This window comes from Azolla caroliniana, unplaced genomic scaffold (assembly GCF_043228905.1).
Source record: "Azolla caroliniana isolate FFs.n. ecotype wild unplaced genomic scaffold, voAzoCaro1.0.p SCAF_1, whole genome shotgun sequence".
Classification (NCBI taxonomy): domain Eukaryota; kingdom Viridiplantae; phylum Streptophyta; class Polypodiopsida; order Salviniales; family Salviniaceae; genus Azolla; species Azolla caroliniana.
Window position 1 is genome coordinate 2,389,207 of NW_028230436.1, and position 18,711 is coordinate 2,407,917.

At 36.1% G+C, this 18,711-nt stretch overlaps 1 protein-coding gene across 4 annotated transcripts; it reads right to left on the minus strand.

Moving 5' to 3' along the window:
- Window positions 1–96: 96 nt before the first annotated feature.
- Window positions 97–12,447, minus strand: LOC147868267 (phosphatidylinositol-3-phosphatase myotubularin-1-like). 4 transcript variants are annotated; one of them, XM_087317209.1, is made up of 19 exons: window positions 12,041–12,447; window positions 10,696–10,764; window positions 10,008–10,082; window positions 9,839–9,910; window positions 9,671–9,728; window positions 9,546–9,595; window positions 8,827–9,113; window positions 8,389–8,462; window positions 8,250–8,313; window positions 7,045–7,107; window positions 6,199–6,298; window positions 6,006–6,119; window positions 5,388–5,557; window positions 5,031–5,115; window positions 4,061–4,291; window positions 3,905–3,964; window positions 3,770–3,834; window positions 1,719–2,040; window positions 97–1,249 (listed from the first exon to the last, which is right to left on the minus strand). In XM_087317209.1, exons 1-19 carry the CDS (start codon window positions 12,089–12,091, stop codon window positions 686–688), a joined length of 2,574 nt encoding a protein of 857 aa, XP_087173335.1. In that variant the 5' UTR covers window positions 12,092–12,447; the 3' UTR covers window positions 97–685. The 4 variants fall into 4 exon arrangements, with proteins under 4 accessions (XP_087173335.1, XP_087173327.1, XP_087173342.1 ...); XM_087317201.1 differs by having other exon boundaries at window positions 9,671–9,731; XM_087317216.1 differs by lacking the exons at window positions 10,008–10,082; window positions 10,696–10,764; window positions 12,041–12,447 and having other exon boundaries at window positions 9,675–9,728; window positions 9,839–9,891.
- Between the last annotated feature and the right edge of the window lie 6,264 nt (window positions 12,448–18,711).

Sequence of the window (18,711 nt, forward strand, 5' to 3'; positions counted from 1 at the left end):
GTAGAACATGTTTGCATTTGAAGTGATACGAACAACAAATAACAAACATAAAGCATTTTTGGAGGGAGCAACTATACATTGAGACATCCCACAAAGAGCCCGAAAATATTTCCTTCACAAATTCTCCAAAATCCACTTAGAAAAAAAGAGAATTAAAATACATCAGAGTTTCGAGATAGCTGTCCTAAATAGTTCTCTCAGGAACCCATAATGCTTAGTATCTCCATATCTCCATAATATGCTTAAGCATTTTCCTCTTCATTCATTTCATGTGCAACTAAACTGCCTTAATACAGGACTAAACTAATTCAGACCTCAATTCTTTTGATTTCTTTTATTTATACACTATGTGAAACCCAAAATATTATGATGAATCTTCATGTCCAAAACTTCTCTAAACCCACCACAACCAAAATGCAGAGAACCTTGAAGAACTGCTAGGTATCTATTGGTAGGTCTTAAGGGAAAAAAATGTGTTGAGCAAAATATTCTTCTTACATATAATACTTCATTTTCGTTTTATGTGCCCTCTTCTTGAGTGTACAAGTAGTAACACAGACTACACATTCCACATCCTTTTGGGGAAATGTTGTGAACTCCTCTTGATGAGTACTCTTCTTCAGGAAAGATCAAGTGCGAATGTATGCAAAGACAAGAATAGCATTCTTGAAATATTTTTGGTTTTTCACGTGATGCCTGCTGATGAACCTGCATCTCGCTTTTGATCGTCGATATTGAAGTACCGATCTAGTATTGATAAATGCTCAAGAGCATCAAAATTAGCTTTAAGACCCATAAATGCACTTCCAACACGCGCACAACCATTTGTTGGCCATTTGCACCCTTCTTCATTTTCCAAATCACACTCATCCCCGCATGTTCTTCTCAAGAGATCAGCTGGTAGATGTTCTTCAGACATAACAGAAACAGACACGGCGAGGTCTTCTAGAGCACTCTTACCATTAGATTTATTCGGATTTTCAACCTTTTTCTTAGGGATCATCATGCTTGATACAGAATCCTCACCTTCATCAGAGGAGCTTAAAGCAAGAACAGTGTCGGAATCAGAAAAGCGTACCCTGCAACCCATGGCTCTAAGAGCTCTTTTAATTGCAATGTTTTCCTTCTCGATGCGCAATGATGATGAAATGGATGATAACGAAGTTTGCTTTTCAGCACGCAACTCGTCACTCATAATTTTCATCCTGGATGTCAGCTCACGTACTTTGATATCAGCTCTCTCCTTGGCCTATGATGAAACAAAAAATGTGAAGCTTTTTAATCACACCTCTACATTTGGAAATATTTCAGGATATTTCACCAAAATACCCCTAATGTTTCACACAGTGACATAGTTCAGATATAATACGTTTTTGCGTTCACATGAATGTAACTACTAATCCTTTTAGGTCACTTTGGTCTTTCTTATAGGCCAACTTTTAGTCCTTTTTAGTCACTTTGATTTTTCTTATAGGCCAGTTTGGCCACTTCATATGGAGGTTTCCCTCTCTCTCTCACACACACACACAAGCTCATCAACAGGAGGAGGATGATCACAGCTTTCCTTTGCCCCATCACTCCTCACGCTACAAATCAATCAAGAGCTACACAAATGGGCTCCCAACTAGGACATTGCAGAGGAAGTAAAGCCATTCATTCGATATGTACAAGTGATGGTCATTTGAAATATTTGAATAATTATGATCAAGAAATCTCACCTTTTTCAAACTATAGTAGGATTGTGCCAAAATACGACACTCATTCTCGAGCTCATCACCTTGCACCCAACTGCTAGAGCTACTTGAGAAACTCTCTTTTGTATTAGTCTCAGAAGGACGACCCCATCGCAAGAAAAAGTTGGGCCAAAGCACCGGAGCAAGGGCAGCTGCAGGAGGAAGCAACGCTCCATCTTGACGTTTCCGATCATAGAAAATATTGACGTGTTCATGATCCCCACCCTTCGATGCACGCAATTCCTCTAGATATAGCCACATGCAGCTGCAGGAATCTGCAATCCCAGCTTGAAATCTTTCCTTCTCACTGAAACAAGACAGAGATTATGCAATATAATCAATACAGGTACTTCATAATTTTATTTGGGCTTTGACAGAAGGTAAGATCTGATATACAACGGCATGAAACCTATCTCACTAAAGCTGGCATACAGCACCAAGAGAAATTACTTTCCATGAAAATGGCCACTACTTTCCCTCACAGGAAACCTGAATCGTGTTTTAACCTCTCAGCCTATGTCCTGACTAGTAACAATCGGCAACGGTTCGGTTCGGTTCGGTTTGAGAGTGACAAAACCGAACCGTTTTTAAAAAAATAACCTGAACCAAACCATTAAAAAATTTCAAACCGTTAAAGCTGCGGTTTCGTGGTTTAGTTTCGGTTTTCAACTTAGGTCAAAATTCAAATTTTAAAATTATAAATTATAAATATTTCATTATTTTAAATTTTCAAAATTTTAAAGATTTTCCTAAAATGTGAGAATAAGGCCTGAAAATGAAAAGTTTTTTTAAAAACAAATTTTTAAAATTTAAATTTTTGTTTAAAAAAGTTTAAAAATTAAAAAAATTAAAAACCGTTTAAACCACTGTTTCTAACTGTTTAAACCGTTAAACCGTTAAGCCGCGGTTTCGCGGTTCGGTTCATTGGCAACTGTTACTGACTAGTGTAACGCATATCACCCAATGCACAACAGAAACTCCAGATTAGCATTTTCATCCGTAGAATCGAAGTCATAAAGTAAAAGGAAACCAAGTTCAATCGGCCCATGGGCCTGGGTCCATTCCGTAGTTCTCAATCGGTTCAGTAGACTTCAAAAAGATATCAATCTATCCTAACTTATATAACAGATCTAGGTTCGGGCTTTTTAATCTTTTAGGCATGCACAATGACCTTGAATTGTGTCAAGGCAGTAGGTAAGTTTTAACAATTATGTTGCATATTCTGAACAGGTCTCACATGGATTTGATCTGATAGGTCATTTTGACCTTTTGAAGACATAAATATAGTCTATTCCCCATATGCATCATCAATGGAATGCTAGTATCACATGCTCTTTCTGTTAGGAACTGGACTATTGTACTGTAGCATAAGTTATGACTTGCAGTCGGGATAGTGGCCAGGAAGTTTGAAATTCGGTATTTTTCTTGCCAGTGAGAAAGTTATACCAACTGAAAAAGGAAGAAAGTTGGGTAGGCAATAAGTTCATTGAGTGACATTGGTTTGCCGTTTCTTGGAGGAATTTAAGTTGTGCTGGAGACCACCACTCAAGGTTCATTTAAGCCTAATGTCTAGCAGCAAGCATGTGTGTCTATCAGTAATTTAATTATTATGCACGGCTCTGGTAGCATGTAGAAAATATTTGATATACTGGCATTGAGCTGAAAAGGATAAAATTTGATTCAAACATCTGATGCATCCAATACATAGAAGCCCATTACAAATGTAAGACTACCATATGCTATACTCAGGCTAACGTATCGAATTTCCAAATTATGAAATTGAGCCCCCAGTAGTAGTGAACCTATCATGATATAATAAAAGCCCATTACAAATGCAAGACTACCATATGCTATACTCAAGCTAACGTATCGAATTTCCAAATTATGAAATTGAGCCCCCAGTAGTAGTGAACCTATCATGATATAATAAAAATATAAATCGCACATAGGACCTTCTCACAAATTCGAGGCAGCAGACATGTAGAGAAGAATTCCAGTAGATACAAATACTCTGCAGAAATAGACAGGCAACTTACTTGTTGCAAAGAAAATTACCAAAGCGGCATGATAATACACAATCCAACATTTCCACTAGAAATGCCTGAAAAATAACCCATCAGGTATATATTCGATAAGATGATAATTCTGTGAATGACAACAAATGCACATACCGAAGAGAACTCAAATGCTCGTGGATACAACCGCAGTAATTGTGATACACAATCTACCCACTATAGCATAACAACCAGCAATAATCACAACCAAATATGCCCACCTCAAAGAAAAAGAGGAAGGGAGAATAACTGCAAACTAGAACATAAAATCACCTGCAAAAATATGGGAGAATAATTATTAGTAGCCCCACTTGTGTTTGCAGCCATGGTGGAGTTGAATGCAGACCCCTGAGTCGTCCGCATGGGTGAACCTGAACCCATGCTCCCTGAACTTTGTCGTACACTGTCCAATGCAAATAGACTATTACTGCTATTGTATGTTGGTACACACAACCGATCTGCAAATGGATGACCGAAAGCAAGCCAATCTTTCTCGATTAATGCCTGCAAAATAACATAAGCACTTCACTCAAGCAAGAACTTTAAAATATCAATGTGGCTTTGAGCAGAAAATCTGATCTATTTGCTGGTTCTCAATTTTAATATATTTAAGCCAATCTTTCAACACACGTGTTGCCGGTTGAGCTGTCAAACTAGCTGAACAGGACAGTCTAATAGGTACACCTAAATACACTATATAGAATTATCAACATATTCTATTATCATGAACAGAACAGAATAAATTAGACAGGCCATCAACATATGGTAAAGGAACATGTGTGCATGTGATTTTGGAACCATCAGATGAGAAGATCTCTCTCTTATATACAATGATTCATTAGAGGTATAAAGATAGGTAGATAAAAGGAAACCCAGCGACAGAAAGGGTCTGCTTGAGCTGTTTCCACGATGAGGCAAAAAAAGTCTTGTGAAGCAGGCCTCTGCATACCTTTTGGGTGACAGACATAGGATGTCATCCCATCCAGAGCAATTCTTCCTAGGCAACGAAAACCGTCTCAGGACTGAAACAGATAAGAAATCTGACTGTTTACTTAAAACATTGTATCAAAATCTCACAGATGTGAATATATTTATAGCTGTCCAAATTCATCCAAATTTGGTGTTTCCATTTTGGCGGAACTATTTCAAACATTATTTGAAGACCAGGAAGCGTTTGATGTGGCTTAGGACTAAAATATAGTATGGATGCCCATGCATTAAAATTGAGAATAAGACAGCAAACCTGGAAGCCGTGAAATGTTCGATAATATGGATCAAGCATAAGCTCTGCCAAAGCAACAATTTGTGTTGTTCTATCCCAGCCATCACTGAAAACAAATATAAGCAAACTTGTACTGTTACTCAAGAGATCTAGCACTTCTTTTTGTAAACCATTTGAGAAGATTAGCTAGTGTAACATAAACATATGGTCAGAAAAATAGTTAGAAATTCATCACTTTTCCAGAGTGGGGAAAAATAATATGAGCATTTTGCCCAAACATTTACCTGTTTTGATCACATTGAAAATAAATGCACCAAAAGGTGAAGTGAACTGAGAAACTGTTACAATCAATCAAAAACACTTTAGAGAAACACAAACCTGCAGTGAACAAGCACAGAAGCTCTTTCAAGGTCTACACGAGCAGCAACCCAAGCTGCCGCAGCAAGTACATTGTGTACATGCACCAACCAGCCACTATCCCCAAGAGCCGAAACGGCAGCAGACATGTTGCTTAGATTTCCACCTCCCCAGGCTAATCCACCACTTCTCTGGAAGTAGCACAGGATGTTATCATTAGAAAATGAGAATAATCTTTCAGGGGGAATTCATACCAAGAAATACAACTGAATTTTTCTTTTATTTCCTCAAATGCCACTGAGATTTTATTACTTCTCCAAATTCCTTTGGTCAGCCCCTCCGAGAGAGAGAAAAATGGAATGAAATGACTAGAATTTCTCAAAATATATACATAATTGAGAAAAACGGGATGAATTAACCATGCATAAGCTTAAACAGCAAATTTAATTGTTTTTTATGAATTGAAAAAGATGTTTGGGAAAATAATAAAAACTCAGGAGCACTTGAATAATTATTAATGAATTCTCATTATGTCTCCCAATACCTGGGAGAATTCGGGGAAAAATAATGAAGAATTTGGGGGCATTACGTTTCTATTATTTTTTATTTTGTAAATTATAAAATCAGTCAAACTAGTACCAATAAGGATGAGGAACCGTCAGAAGGAGCAGCACCATGCGTATCAAGATAATCTCTCAAACGTGAAAGACTCTCACGCATTGCATGAATATTCTCAATCCCCAAAAATACGACCTGTAAAATATTCTGATTTCAGTATCATCAATACAGTTCCCTGACATAAGTCAGATCCTACTAAAGGGGGGATGTCCACCTCACACTGGAAGTAATTGGTTGAAGACTCTGATCCACCACCCATCGCTCCATTAGCTAAGGCATTCCTTCTTGGTCTTGCATCAGCTATGTATAGCTTTCTACACAGAGGACATAAACCAGGTTATTCATGCTTTTGTTACCCATTATACAGAAAGTAACGAATGGACAGACAGTTCCTCAACACAGACAATGAACAAATTGTATTATAAGGTGAGTGCCACGCACAATTGCAGCAGGAAAAGTGTAAAACAGGATCTCAAGCTCATGTGCACCTAAGAGAACATGGAGGGATGCAACTCAGTACCTTGTATCAATGGCTCGTACTGAAGAACTAATTAAAACAAGTTCTAAGGTTTCTATAAACCATCACTCGTAGTGAAGAACTAATTAAAGCACGTTTTGAGGTTTCTATTAAACATCACTCTCCATTAGCACCACGATGGTAAAGTAGGTGTCCATCCAAATCACCAGTATCAATTGTTTTTATTAAAAGGCAGCATTGCGCTGACTACATCACTTCACGTAGGTATGTAAACGTAGAGCATGAACCTCAGCAACCCATATGATCTATGATAAAAAATTGCATGGCCGAAAACCTAGAACCAGAATCATATGCATGCATACTAACTAAACAAGCCCAATATAAATATATTGATCTTTCCACAGAGAATTTCCAAAGGGAATGACTGCAAACCCCTATTGCTAAGTGAGATAGTTGCATATAACCTTTGCTAAACACATTCAGCAGCAAATTTTCATTTACAGGCCTTTAGAAAAATTACAAGATATTGCATGACCAACGAAGAAATAAAACAAGGAAAAACATAGATTTATTATCGTATACCTCCGCTCGACAGAATTCTGTGATGGAACACAGAGAGCCTCCACAAGTCTTTCATCTGCATTGCTACAAACCAGAAGAAAATTACCTTCACAAAACAGATAAAAGAACCATGTCCATATATAAAAACAGAATGTGTACACACAAACAGAATGCCCAATTCCTGGCAGGGTCTAGTAATACAGGTAGTATTTATTCTTCAGAGTGTAATAATAGGTTGGCATACTAACTATGATTTATAAAATAGAAAAACTATTCTATCATAATTCTACAATAGTGGAAACCTGAACATACTTCCTTTTAAATAAACAATTAGGTTTGTATAGAGTAGAGGAGGGTAAGAACAAGGAGATTTAAGATTTCATCAGGGTAGAATAGGAATAGCTCTGTAAGAGCATAGCCATACAAAGAAGAGAGCATGCAAACTGAAAATATTTGGGTTTGTTTCGAATTTTGAATTAGCCTTTCCATTTGAGGTTGCTTTTCATGTTTACACTTGCTCTTTGCGTAAATAAACAGAATTTGCTACTCCTTTGCTTTTTATGGCTATAAAAGAGAGCTTGGCACAGAGCAAGAGACAGATCTTTGACATCTTCAGTTTCTAATTTATCGGTGAGTTTAGTATTTCTATATCTTAGTCAAGTTAAAAACGCAACTACTTTCTAGTTTATCTTAGTAAAATTAAACACGCAACTACTTTCTAGTTTATCTTAGTCAAGTTAAAAACGCAACTACTTTCTAGTGTTGTCCTACACAATTTAGCTTAACTTCATCTCAACAAAGACTTGGCCTCCCTTGCCATCAGGAAAACCATGTCGGATCCTCATGGTGGATAAAGTCCATCCCGATTCCAGTCTTTGACATTTATTCAGTAATCAGTTCCCAAACTGCAGGATATTATAATCCTAAACACTTTACATATCTAGCACAGGCACCTCAAAACTTATGTCCCTCCTCCCTCCCTACAGAGAGCTTCCTATGCCATCTATCACCCACAGCCCTCCCTTATTTTCTTTCACTTCTAGACTAGACAAATAAGTTCTCTTTTCACATACTTTATGTCCTTTTCTCCAGTAAACATTAATCTCATATCAATATTAGTAACCATATACATTCACCTTCTATTAATTGGCTTGAATCCAATGGTTGAGAGGATCTCTCACATAAAAATGCATACATATAAATACTAGTAACCGGATCCAATGCACCTTCTATTATTTAACATAAGTCCAACCAATGGTTGAGAGGATCTCGCAAGGACTGCTCCATTTTCTGTACACAGAAAATGAAGATGTCACATCACTCATATCATAATTTTTACATTTATCAAGAAAATTAGTTGCCTACCAGGATGTCTCCAGGTCATGACAGGGAGCCTTCCCCGTGCTCGAAATGCTGCAGCTTGTTGCACCTCTTCATCACTAAAAACAAATCAATGAACTGTTAGGTTGGATGCCAATAAAATATCAAAGGTATATTACAAATCTAGTAATAAATATCATATCACACTTTCAACACAAGAATATTGTGTCTTACAAATTGGAGGAAAGAGAGCGTAAATATAAGAATATCATGAGACTATGGATCCATTGAATTTAAAATCATAATTAAATAGAAGAAAACCATGATAACCACCTTTCAATTAAAAGAAAGTGACATCTAGCAATTCACCAGGAGTTTGTGTCAAGAAGAATGCACAAAGGTATGTACTTACATATATCAAATATATACAATGTATGCTGCTAATAGATTACCATAAGTTACATGAGGGCACTTCTGATTTACCTGATACATGAGGGTACTATGAATAAAGAGGGATATGTTGGAGACAAGGTAAAGCTTGAATTAGCTTCAGAAATTCGCCAATATTCACGTGATTCTGCTTCTCGAACCTTATTAGAGCTTCTATGGTTTTTAATGATTGGGGGACAAAGTATACGTAAATATTCGGCATGTAATCGTACTTTGGGATCGGTGTTTCTATATTTAGGGGAGTTACTTGCGAAAGCATATAGATCCCATAATGATGCTGGCTTCATTGCTCTCATCAGACCATCACAAATTGCTCTTCTCTGGCATACAGAAAGGAGCAAGTAAAGAGTTAAACAGCTAATATAGAGATTGTATCAGTTAAGATACGAACATTTATTATATAATTTTATGCTTGACGAGATACTAGAATACTGCACATAGGACTTTTTTCAATGTTATTAGAAACTATTAGTGAAAACATACTTTGATTATACCAAACAGAATTCAGCTGGTAATCAAAGCTAAATAAACTAAATCAAGAATCTATGACACTCTTAAGAGAAATATGTCTAAGCAAGTAGAGAATGCCAAAGTAGATTCAGTGCAACTACTTGGACTTCAGACTATTAGCTTTGTCTCACAAAAGAACTTAGATTTAACTTTGTCTCAGACTATTAACCTTGTCTCATAAAAGAACATGCAAAAGTACTGCAGAACATTCAATTCACTGCATATGTTGAAGAAAAGAATACCTGTTTTATTCTAGGACGAAACCCAAATAAGATGATCCGCATGTCTTTCCCTACAATTAAATCCAATCATATTATATAATGAACAAAAAATGCTAAAACAGGTGCCTTTACCTACATAGTCATACCTACAATTTGCAGTAACCGCTGTGAAACTGTCTTATCACTTGAACGTGGGACAGGCTGCTGCTTTTGTGCAAACATCAAGATTATAAATAGCGCAACTAAATGGTTTACCAACATTTGAGCATAGAAGCAAGCCATGAATATGCAAACATCACTATGTGCATATGTACCTGCTTACTGAACTTCTCAATTGTAGCCAAAGGAATTGTACCAAGAGCAACCACTTTTCTCTGTCCTTCACTCTGCCATTGGTTCATAAATATTTTGGTCAGCATAATCAAGAACATATGTGAGAAAATTGAAATAAGTGAAAAGCTTTTACATTTCAGCAGGACTAACCACAAATATAAGTCGATAATTTGTCACTAGCAAAGTGCCAGCTATATCCATGTTCACAAGAAGAACTCCTCTCCCCTAAAAATATACAAAATCAGTAATGAAACTCAACAACATATTAAAATTGAAAATAGTGTCTCTTTTATGAGAACAATGAAAGAAAGTTTATGAGAATAACCAATTATACTCCCTAAGATTATCCTCGAATGTCTACGAGAGTTAACCAAAAAGAAAGTATCTGCTCAATGAAACTGAAAATGATATTTTCAGAAGACATCCATCATAAGACAATCCAAGACACCGTAATCTCAAGCAACAGGACTGATTGCTCTGTTGGCAATCAAATCTTTTATATTTCAGTTGGACTTCATTCAAGTTCTTTGATTCTTATCCATCATAAACTTCACCTACTTTGTAGTCATTCAGTAGGACATGCAATTGAATCATTTCACTTTATCGAGATTATATCTGGTTTTCAGGTAGTTAATTTGTTAATTGAGGAATGAGATTTCCCTTCAACTTTTCTCCTTCCTCAACATACTCCAATTATGACTCGTCCCACGGTCTTAAGGTTTAAGTTCACAAACCACTACATGTAGAGTAAAACTCTTCCCATTCCTCTTTTAATCCCAGTGATAACTGAGATTCATCAGAAAAATCAAACATAGATTTAAGATGTTGGCGAAGATACCTCTGTGATGATGGATTCATATTTTAAAAGATGATCTTCCATGCCATAAGAGAAAGAACCAGATATTGGCTGTATTCCAAACCATCAAAAAATAAACGATTATAATAATCAGAATAATATATTTCAAGTCGTTGCACATATCTACAGAAAAAAAAAAAAGATTGAAGTAAGAAGAAAAGAAATCAGAAATGTAACTGTACAATTTTAAGCACATACCTCCATGGAAACAAAAGGAAAGAAATACTTAGACCACAATGCCAAAATTTTCCAGAAACAAAAACAATGAGAAACAATTATGTCCAAAATTCTACAGATTTAATAACATGTAGACATCAAAAAGAAAAAAATATTGACAAATATTAAGGGCAGATACCTTCACATAATAAAAAAGACAGCCATAATTCTACAGATTTTAATCATATTCCTCAACCAAAAGAAAGAGACGAACGGAAAACCACAACTGTAAAAATTTCTATCACATATGTCTACAGAAGCAAAAAGAAGGAGAAAGGTAAAAGGGGAGATGCAAACGTGAAGCCATTATACTATAGATTTCAATACATAATTCTCAAAAACGAGAATAAAGAAAGATTGATAAAAATATTGGAATGTTAAGTCATAATTATACACATTCCAACCACATGCCTGCTGCCTCTACAGAAACAAGAATATATATATATATATATATATATATATATATATATATATATATATATATATATATATATATATATATATATATATATATATATATATATATATATATATATATATATATATATATATATATATATATATATATATATATATATATATATATATATATATATATAAACAAAAAAATAGAATTGAACAAGGAGGAAAAAACAAACGATCAATAAGTCGATACAACTAAAGAAACAAGAAGTAATGAGAAAAATAGATTGAATGTGACATTTGTACAGATTTGAGGCAAATCCACAGCTATACAGACGTAAGTATCCAAAAGTTCAAGCTATAATTCTAGGGATTTCAAGTACTGATTCAAATGGTATGGCACTACAGAAAAAAGAAGAAAAGAAGAAAAAAAAAACTAAATTTGAAGAAAAGTCTATGGAGATTTTCGAGCACGTACATTCACCAGAATTTGACAAAGAAATATTAAAATGCGAAACCATAATTCTACAGAAACAAGAAGATAGACCACAGAAAAAACAAATGGATCGTGAGGGAAGTAGTTTTTATACAGATTTGAAGCAGGTTTCAATCATATATTACTGCAAGGAACACCTGTAACAGAAAGAAGTGACGACATAGATCGAAATTTGAAATAGAATATTCCGATGATTTAAATCGACATGAATACCTCGACAGAAGTCCAATCTAATCCACCAAGCCAATTCTCCGATGAATCCATGCCTCAGAGATCAGAAAGCTGAAAAAAATTCGCAACCACGATTTTCCACCTTCTCGCACAGAGAGACGATCAAAGAATCAAGAATATGAAGACGAAGGCAGAGGCAAAAAATATGAGATGAAAACGTGGATCAAGAATCAAGAATCAAAGAGAGCAAGAGGAGACGATGAAGATGAACACGGGAACGTGAAAGTCTGAAAGAAATGCGAATGCGAAGAAGAATGAGAGATAACAATCTCCATAGCCGGAGCTCTCGATCGATCGATCGAGCTTTTCTGCTGATGCCATTTTACGCATAATTTTGTTTTCGTTTCTGTTTTGTTTTTTCCTTTTGTCTTGTTTTCTTTTAGGAGGAGAGGGGGGTGGGGGGGGCTTGGCAATTGTGGTAAAATTTTCTCGACTTTATTTATTTTATTTTTTTAGCAGCAAAATGAATGAATGAGAAAGAGGGGGAAGACCTTTACACTACAAATACCCCCATCCTTATCCCCCGCCCACCCAAGCTTTCTATACATACATAATATATATGTACTTTTTTCTTTGAGGAAAACCATGTCCATATCTCTCCTCTCGTGGGGTTCGAGATATGTACGAATTGTTTGCTTGTATGCAAAAACGCCCACCCGCTCTTCGCCTTGGACAACAAATCAACAGAGTCACAAAACTTGCTAGAGCAAAGAAATTCAACCCCTAACTTGATGAGCAATCGGACAGACAAAACTTACTGGATCAGAGAAATGCAACCCCTATGAAACAGTGTGTGTACGATCTTTCGTTTAAACATTGCAAAAGAAGTGATCGTATGTTGCTAGTACACATCTCCTCATAGCTGCAACCAAATGTAAACTCTCAATCAATACTCTCCTAATGATGAACTTTTGCTATAAGTGGCAATGATGTATGTCACTATGTTTTCAAGATTTTCCATCACCCACAATTAGAGCTACATACCTTCCATTCTTGTTCAACCTTAGATGATAGCCATCGAAGACATTCAATGGCACAATGGTAGGAGAAATTAGTAGTCTCTTATAAAATTGAGTTTGAAGAAGTCTATATTAACTTATTAGTTCATGCAGGCGTTTTTATCTTTATAATTAGCTTACCCTAATGGTAACTAGTTAGCCTACCAAGTCAAGACCTTGAGTTCAATGCTCAACTATCATGTCTCTCTATTACAATTTTTTCCCTTAATTTACTTGATGCCACTATGGAATGTAACATATGTCTCTTTGTCACAAATTTCCCCTTAATTACTAATGCCAGTGTGGAATGTAGAGGATATCGTTTATTTTTCTTAATTTACTAAATGTCAAGGTGGAATGCACGATCTTATAGTCTTCACACTCTGTATCCATTCAGGCTCCCCCCTCTCTCCCTATCTCAATTATGTACATTTCTCTCTATTAACCAGTGATTACTGCATAAATAAAGAGAGGGACTTCTTGCCATCATACAATCCATTGTTGAGCACATGAAGAGCTTTGGAATTTGAAGTCGAATGCTTCCATTGAGTTGGTGATATCCCAATGTCTTTAATCATAGTCCTCCATCTGTTGAAGTATTATTGTATATATTGATATGCATTTTTGTGATCATATGGGCTCTCTCTCTCTTGGTGAAAACACACAATTATATTAATAAATGTGTGTAAAAAATACTATTTACAATGGGTATGACAATGGAGTATGGTCACCCACTAACTACACTACATGAGTAGTGGAACATGTTGAACTGCCAATTGGCAATATGAACACTCCATTGAGGAAAGAATTTCCACTTGCTCCAATAAAGAAAATTGCCACATTAGTACTCCCTTCAACTTTCGTAGATATGCTTTCACTCCATGTCTACCATCGAATACAAAAGACTTGTGCATGTTCCAATTATGATGCAATCCCTAATATCTCAAAAATAGAAAAACAATCTTCATCTCTGATTTTGGGTCAACATGTGTAAATTGTGCAAACACCCACTGTTTAGGTGTCAAATAACACTGTGATAAAACTTGCCAAATTTGAGAAATGTAATTCCAAATCTAACAAGCAATCAGACATTGTATAAATCGATAAGACTATTTTCCATTTGAACAGTGCAAAAAAAGCAATTACTCATTGCTAGTCCATGACGCTTTAGAGCTAATCCCAAAGGCAATCCTCCAATCAAAACTCTCCAAATAAAGACCTTTGCTACAAGTGGCAATTTAGAATGCCAACTACGTTGTAAGATCTGCCACCACCCATTATTATATTTGGGTATTTTCCATTCTTCTTCAACCTTGGATGATAGCCATACAAGAGACTCAAGAGAGAAATGATACAAAAGATTAGTAGTCAGTTAGGAAAAAATGGTTTGATAAAGAATGTCGTGAAGCTCAAAAGTGCCTTATGGTTTTGGACGTAGTTAAGGATAAAGAGAATTACCAAAAGCATTTGCATGAGTATAAAAGGCTTATTCAAAGAAAGAGAAGAATATGGGAAGTTACTCAACAATTTATCCAAACGCAAGAGAAAGCACATGCATGTGCTAAATTTTGGGGAAATCTAAAGGGGAAACATATTGAGAGTTATGGTGACTTAACTCTTCACAACTTGTCTATGCATTGTAAGAGTTTATATGAGTTATCTCTTTCCGGAAAGATGATGTATTATGGTTCTCTTTCACATATGTCTCCCTTCTTTACAATTGAAGATATATGCATAGGACTTAAGAAATTGGCCTCTCGAAAGGCAAGCGATCTTCAATGTATAAAGGTTGAAATGCTCAAATGGACAGGAAAGGAAGCACATATATGGATAAGTGATATGTTTAATGATGCATTGCAACATGGTATGTTGTACGATTGGACTACAAATTGGATCAAACCTTTACATAAAGGTGGAGATATAAATAATGTAAACAACTATTGAACCATCATGGTTGGCTCATTAATGGCAAAACTATTTGGATGTATAATGGAATCAAAGATAAGTGTATGGGCTAAAAAAAATGGTAAGAGAGCTTATGGACAAGCTGGCTTTCGGAAACACCATAGCACCATTGATCACCTTATCACCCTTCGAGTATTAATGGAGGAAAGTCGCCTTAGAGTTAAAGGTTTATATTGTTGCTTTGTAGACTTCAAGAAAGCTTTTGATATGGTACCTCGTGAGCATCTTTGGAGGCGAATGGAAGAACTTGAGATGCCAAGTGAATATAAGCTTGCAATTTCCTAAATTTATGAGAAGGCTATATGTTGTGTGCGCATGAGAGATAAACTTTTAGATTTTTTTCAAAAGCACTATTGGTGTTAAGCAAGGATGCCCACTCTCACCAACTCTATTTGGTCTATGCATTGATGAATTGGAAGAAATGGTTACCAAGTTTGCAAAGGAAGAATGTGTTGAAGAAGTTGTCATTGGGAATGTTATGATTATGCTTTTGCTATATGCAGATGATGTAGTGCTTTTTGCAAATACTTTAGGAGATGCACAAAAGCTTATGAAGGCATTGGAAAAAAATTGCATACATACTAAATTAAGTGTCAATAGCTCTAAAACAAAGATTATGCTTGTGAAGAGCCAAAAAAGAGATAAACCATGCATTATGTACAACAATGAGCCACTTGAATGTATGGAAAGCTTCAAATATCTTGGCCTTGAAGTTCCTTCAAATCATAGATGGAATGAATGTGCTACACGCCGCTTAGAGGCGAGTAAGCGAGCATACTGTGCATTTGAGAACACATGCAATCTTGGAGATATTAAGTGTTGGGTCCTCAAGAAATATCTTTTCGACACTTTGGTAACACCGCTTCTTCTCTATGGGGTGGAAGTATGGGGCGGTAGCATCCCTAAATCTATGTGGAAAGAGTTTGAAAATGTCCAAAAACATTTTCTTACAAAGTTTCTACAAGTTAAGAAACAAACGCCCTACACCCTCCTCCTCCTTGAGACGGGATCGCTTCCCATTGAGATCATGGCCATGGAAAGGGTTGTTGAATACATGCTTAAGGTTCAAAAAAGTCCCTCACATCGACTTCCTAGAATTGCGTGGGAAGCAAGCAAAAAGATCCAAAAGATGCATAAAAACAAAATGTTGTGTTCCGGTTGGATGCAAGATATAGAAAAATGGTTTGGTAGATGGGATGCGAGACACTTGCTTCATGATGTATCATTAGATTCCTCTGTAAATGAGGCATTTTTGCAACATCAATGTATCATGACATGGGACAAATTTGGAGGCTCACGCTTCACACATTATACTACACATGTTGCACCTAACTACAAAACCATATTCTTTGCGAAACGGGGAAATTGTACACATCGATACATGTTAGAGCCCATACCATTATCTGCCATTCGAACCATTGCTTCCATGCGACTTAGCTCACATGCATTGCGATGTGAAACAAGGTGTTGGGGCATAAGTGATGAGAGTGGTCGGTTATGCACACTTTGCCCTAAACAAGTTTGTGAGTCTGAGTATCACACTTTGATACAATGCTCTGCCTTTGATCATATTCGAACATGCTTTCCACATCTCTTCAACTGAGCCCAATCCTTGCATGAATTCGTCTCACAACCACAATGTGCACTCTTTGATACAATGCTCTGCCTTTGATCATATTCAAACATGCTTTCCACATCTCTTCGACCGAGCCCAATCCTTGCATGAATTCGTCTCACAACCACAATGTGCACTCTCGATTGCAACATTCATTGGTAAAGTTCTTGAACATCGAGAGTCACCACTCACTTTCACACGTATCACGTGAAACGTAATATTTTTGGTCTCATAGGTCATATTTGACCTCCAAAGACGATAATATAATCTCTCTCTCTCTCTCTCTCTCTCTCTCTCTCTCTCTCTCTCTCTCTCTCTCTCTCTCTCTCTCTCTCTCTCTCTCACACACACACACACACACACACACACACACACACATGTGTGTGTGTGTGTGCGCGCGCATGCATGCACGCACATTGAATGTCACACATTGTTTTAATTACATCACTATACATATGGGGGTTCCAAAGAATGTAACTTGCACGAGAAACCCATTATACAAGTTGCAAACATATAACAAAGTTTTGTGCAAATAGTAGGTGGCGCAATGCTTGCATGATTCACTCCCCACTCTGAGGATAGAATAGGTGGTGATATATATATGATGTGGTACAACATGTCTTTAATTGTAAGGAGCATACCAATATTTGTACACGGTTTCAGAAATAAAGTGGTTCATTGATCAATTTTGAATGGCTAAGAAGCATGTCAAGGAACTTCAGTAAAGGGAATGGAAAATTGGATGCATAGAAGAAGTAACATGAAATCATTAAATGTCAAAGGTCATAATATGTGGTTCCAAAGAAGGAACATGACATAACCATGGTCCATGCTTAAAAGAGATCGCAAACAAGAATGCCATGACATTAAAGGAGGCACATTATACAGAGGGGGTTGAGGATATTCTAGCAATATGTGCACTTTGTTTAAACACATGGAGTTGAAGACATGGAAGAGGGAAAACTAAGGAATTTGTATGAATTATTTGCTCACAATGTGTCATTAATGGACTACTAAAGATGGCCGACAAAAATACATCATTGAAATTTGTAAGAGGCAATTGCATGTATTAGAAATGCATTTAATGATGTTTATAAACAATGTTATATTATGGTTGGCAAGAAATTGGATTAGTGCAATTTATAAAGGTCGTGATTGCAACTAATTATCGCATGATCGCGATTATTTCTACTATGAAAATACCAATAGAACACATGAGGATGATACTATCATGTGGTGTATGTGTGTATGACAAATGTGACAAAATTGTTATCACATTGTCCACCCGTGTGCTTGTGGAACTCTATAGTAGCAAACTATGAAAAGTAAAATTCTCTCATTGGGCTTGTGGAATCTAGAAATATTCAAGAAGTGGCACATGAATGATTGTATATAACTACCTATGCCATCAAGAAGTGGGTATGGTATCATGAAGCTTCATCAAGAATCTTAAAGTCCACATTAGGAAGTAGAAAATAATGCAATTGACCTGTAACATTACCAAATCCCCACATTCTACGCGGAATTTAAACGCAGCCAGCCCCATCTTGTCATCCACACATTTTCCCATGTGAAATCACTCTCTTTAAGAAAACATAGTTATGATGTAGCCAAGATTTCTCTATCTTTCTCTATTTCAAGATGTTAATGTCTTTCTTCCTTTGAAGATTTCCAAAATAAGGTATGCAACTTTTGTTTGAAATATAAATCATGACTCAACAAGTAGGGGGGAACCAATAGAATACCCCACATTCACAATATTATATGGTGAACCATTGGTACACAATTTACTTAAGTATTGAAATAATCATTTAGCTATAGTTTTTAATGGGACATATTAAACCCCGCTTTTAAAGCCAAGCACTACTAAATAATTAAATGGGTAATCAATTAAATTAATAAATAAATAACTTTAAATTTTAGCCATATGAAATATGTATGTGCATAAGTTTGGGTGATTTGCAAAATTTGTTTTGTACAACCCATTGATTGGATGAAAATTTGATATTAAACTATGATATGATATCAGGGTGGTCTAATAGCACTAAGGAATTTCGACAATATAGCTGAAGGAG

What these genes read in the sequence shown, in the direction of transcription:
- LOC147868267 (XM_087317201.1), bottom strand. Translation starts at nt 12,091, where the DNA reads ATGGATTCATCGGAGAATTGGCTTGGTGGATTAGATTGGACTTCTGTC. An exon ending in GCGGTTACTGCAAATTGTAG is followed by an intron (nt 9,596 to 9,670) that starts GTATGACTATGT and finishes ATTTAATTGTAG; the next exon opens with GGAAAGACATGCGGATCATC. An exon ending in ACGGTTCCTCATCCTTATTG is followed by an intron (nt 5,558 to 6,005) that starts GTACTAGTTTGA and finishes TGCTACTTCCAG; the next exon opens with AGAAGTGGTGGATTAGCCTG.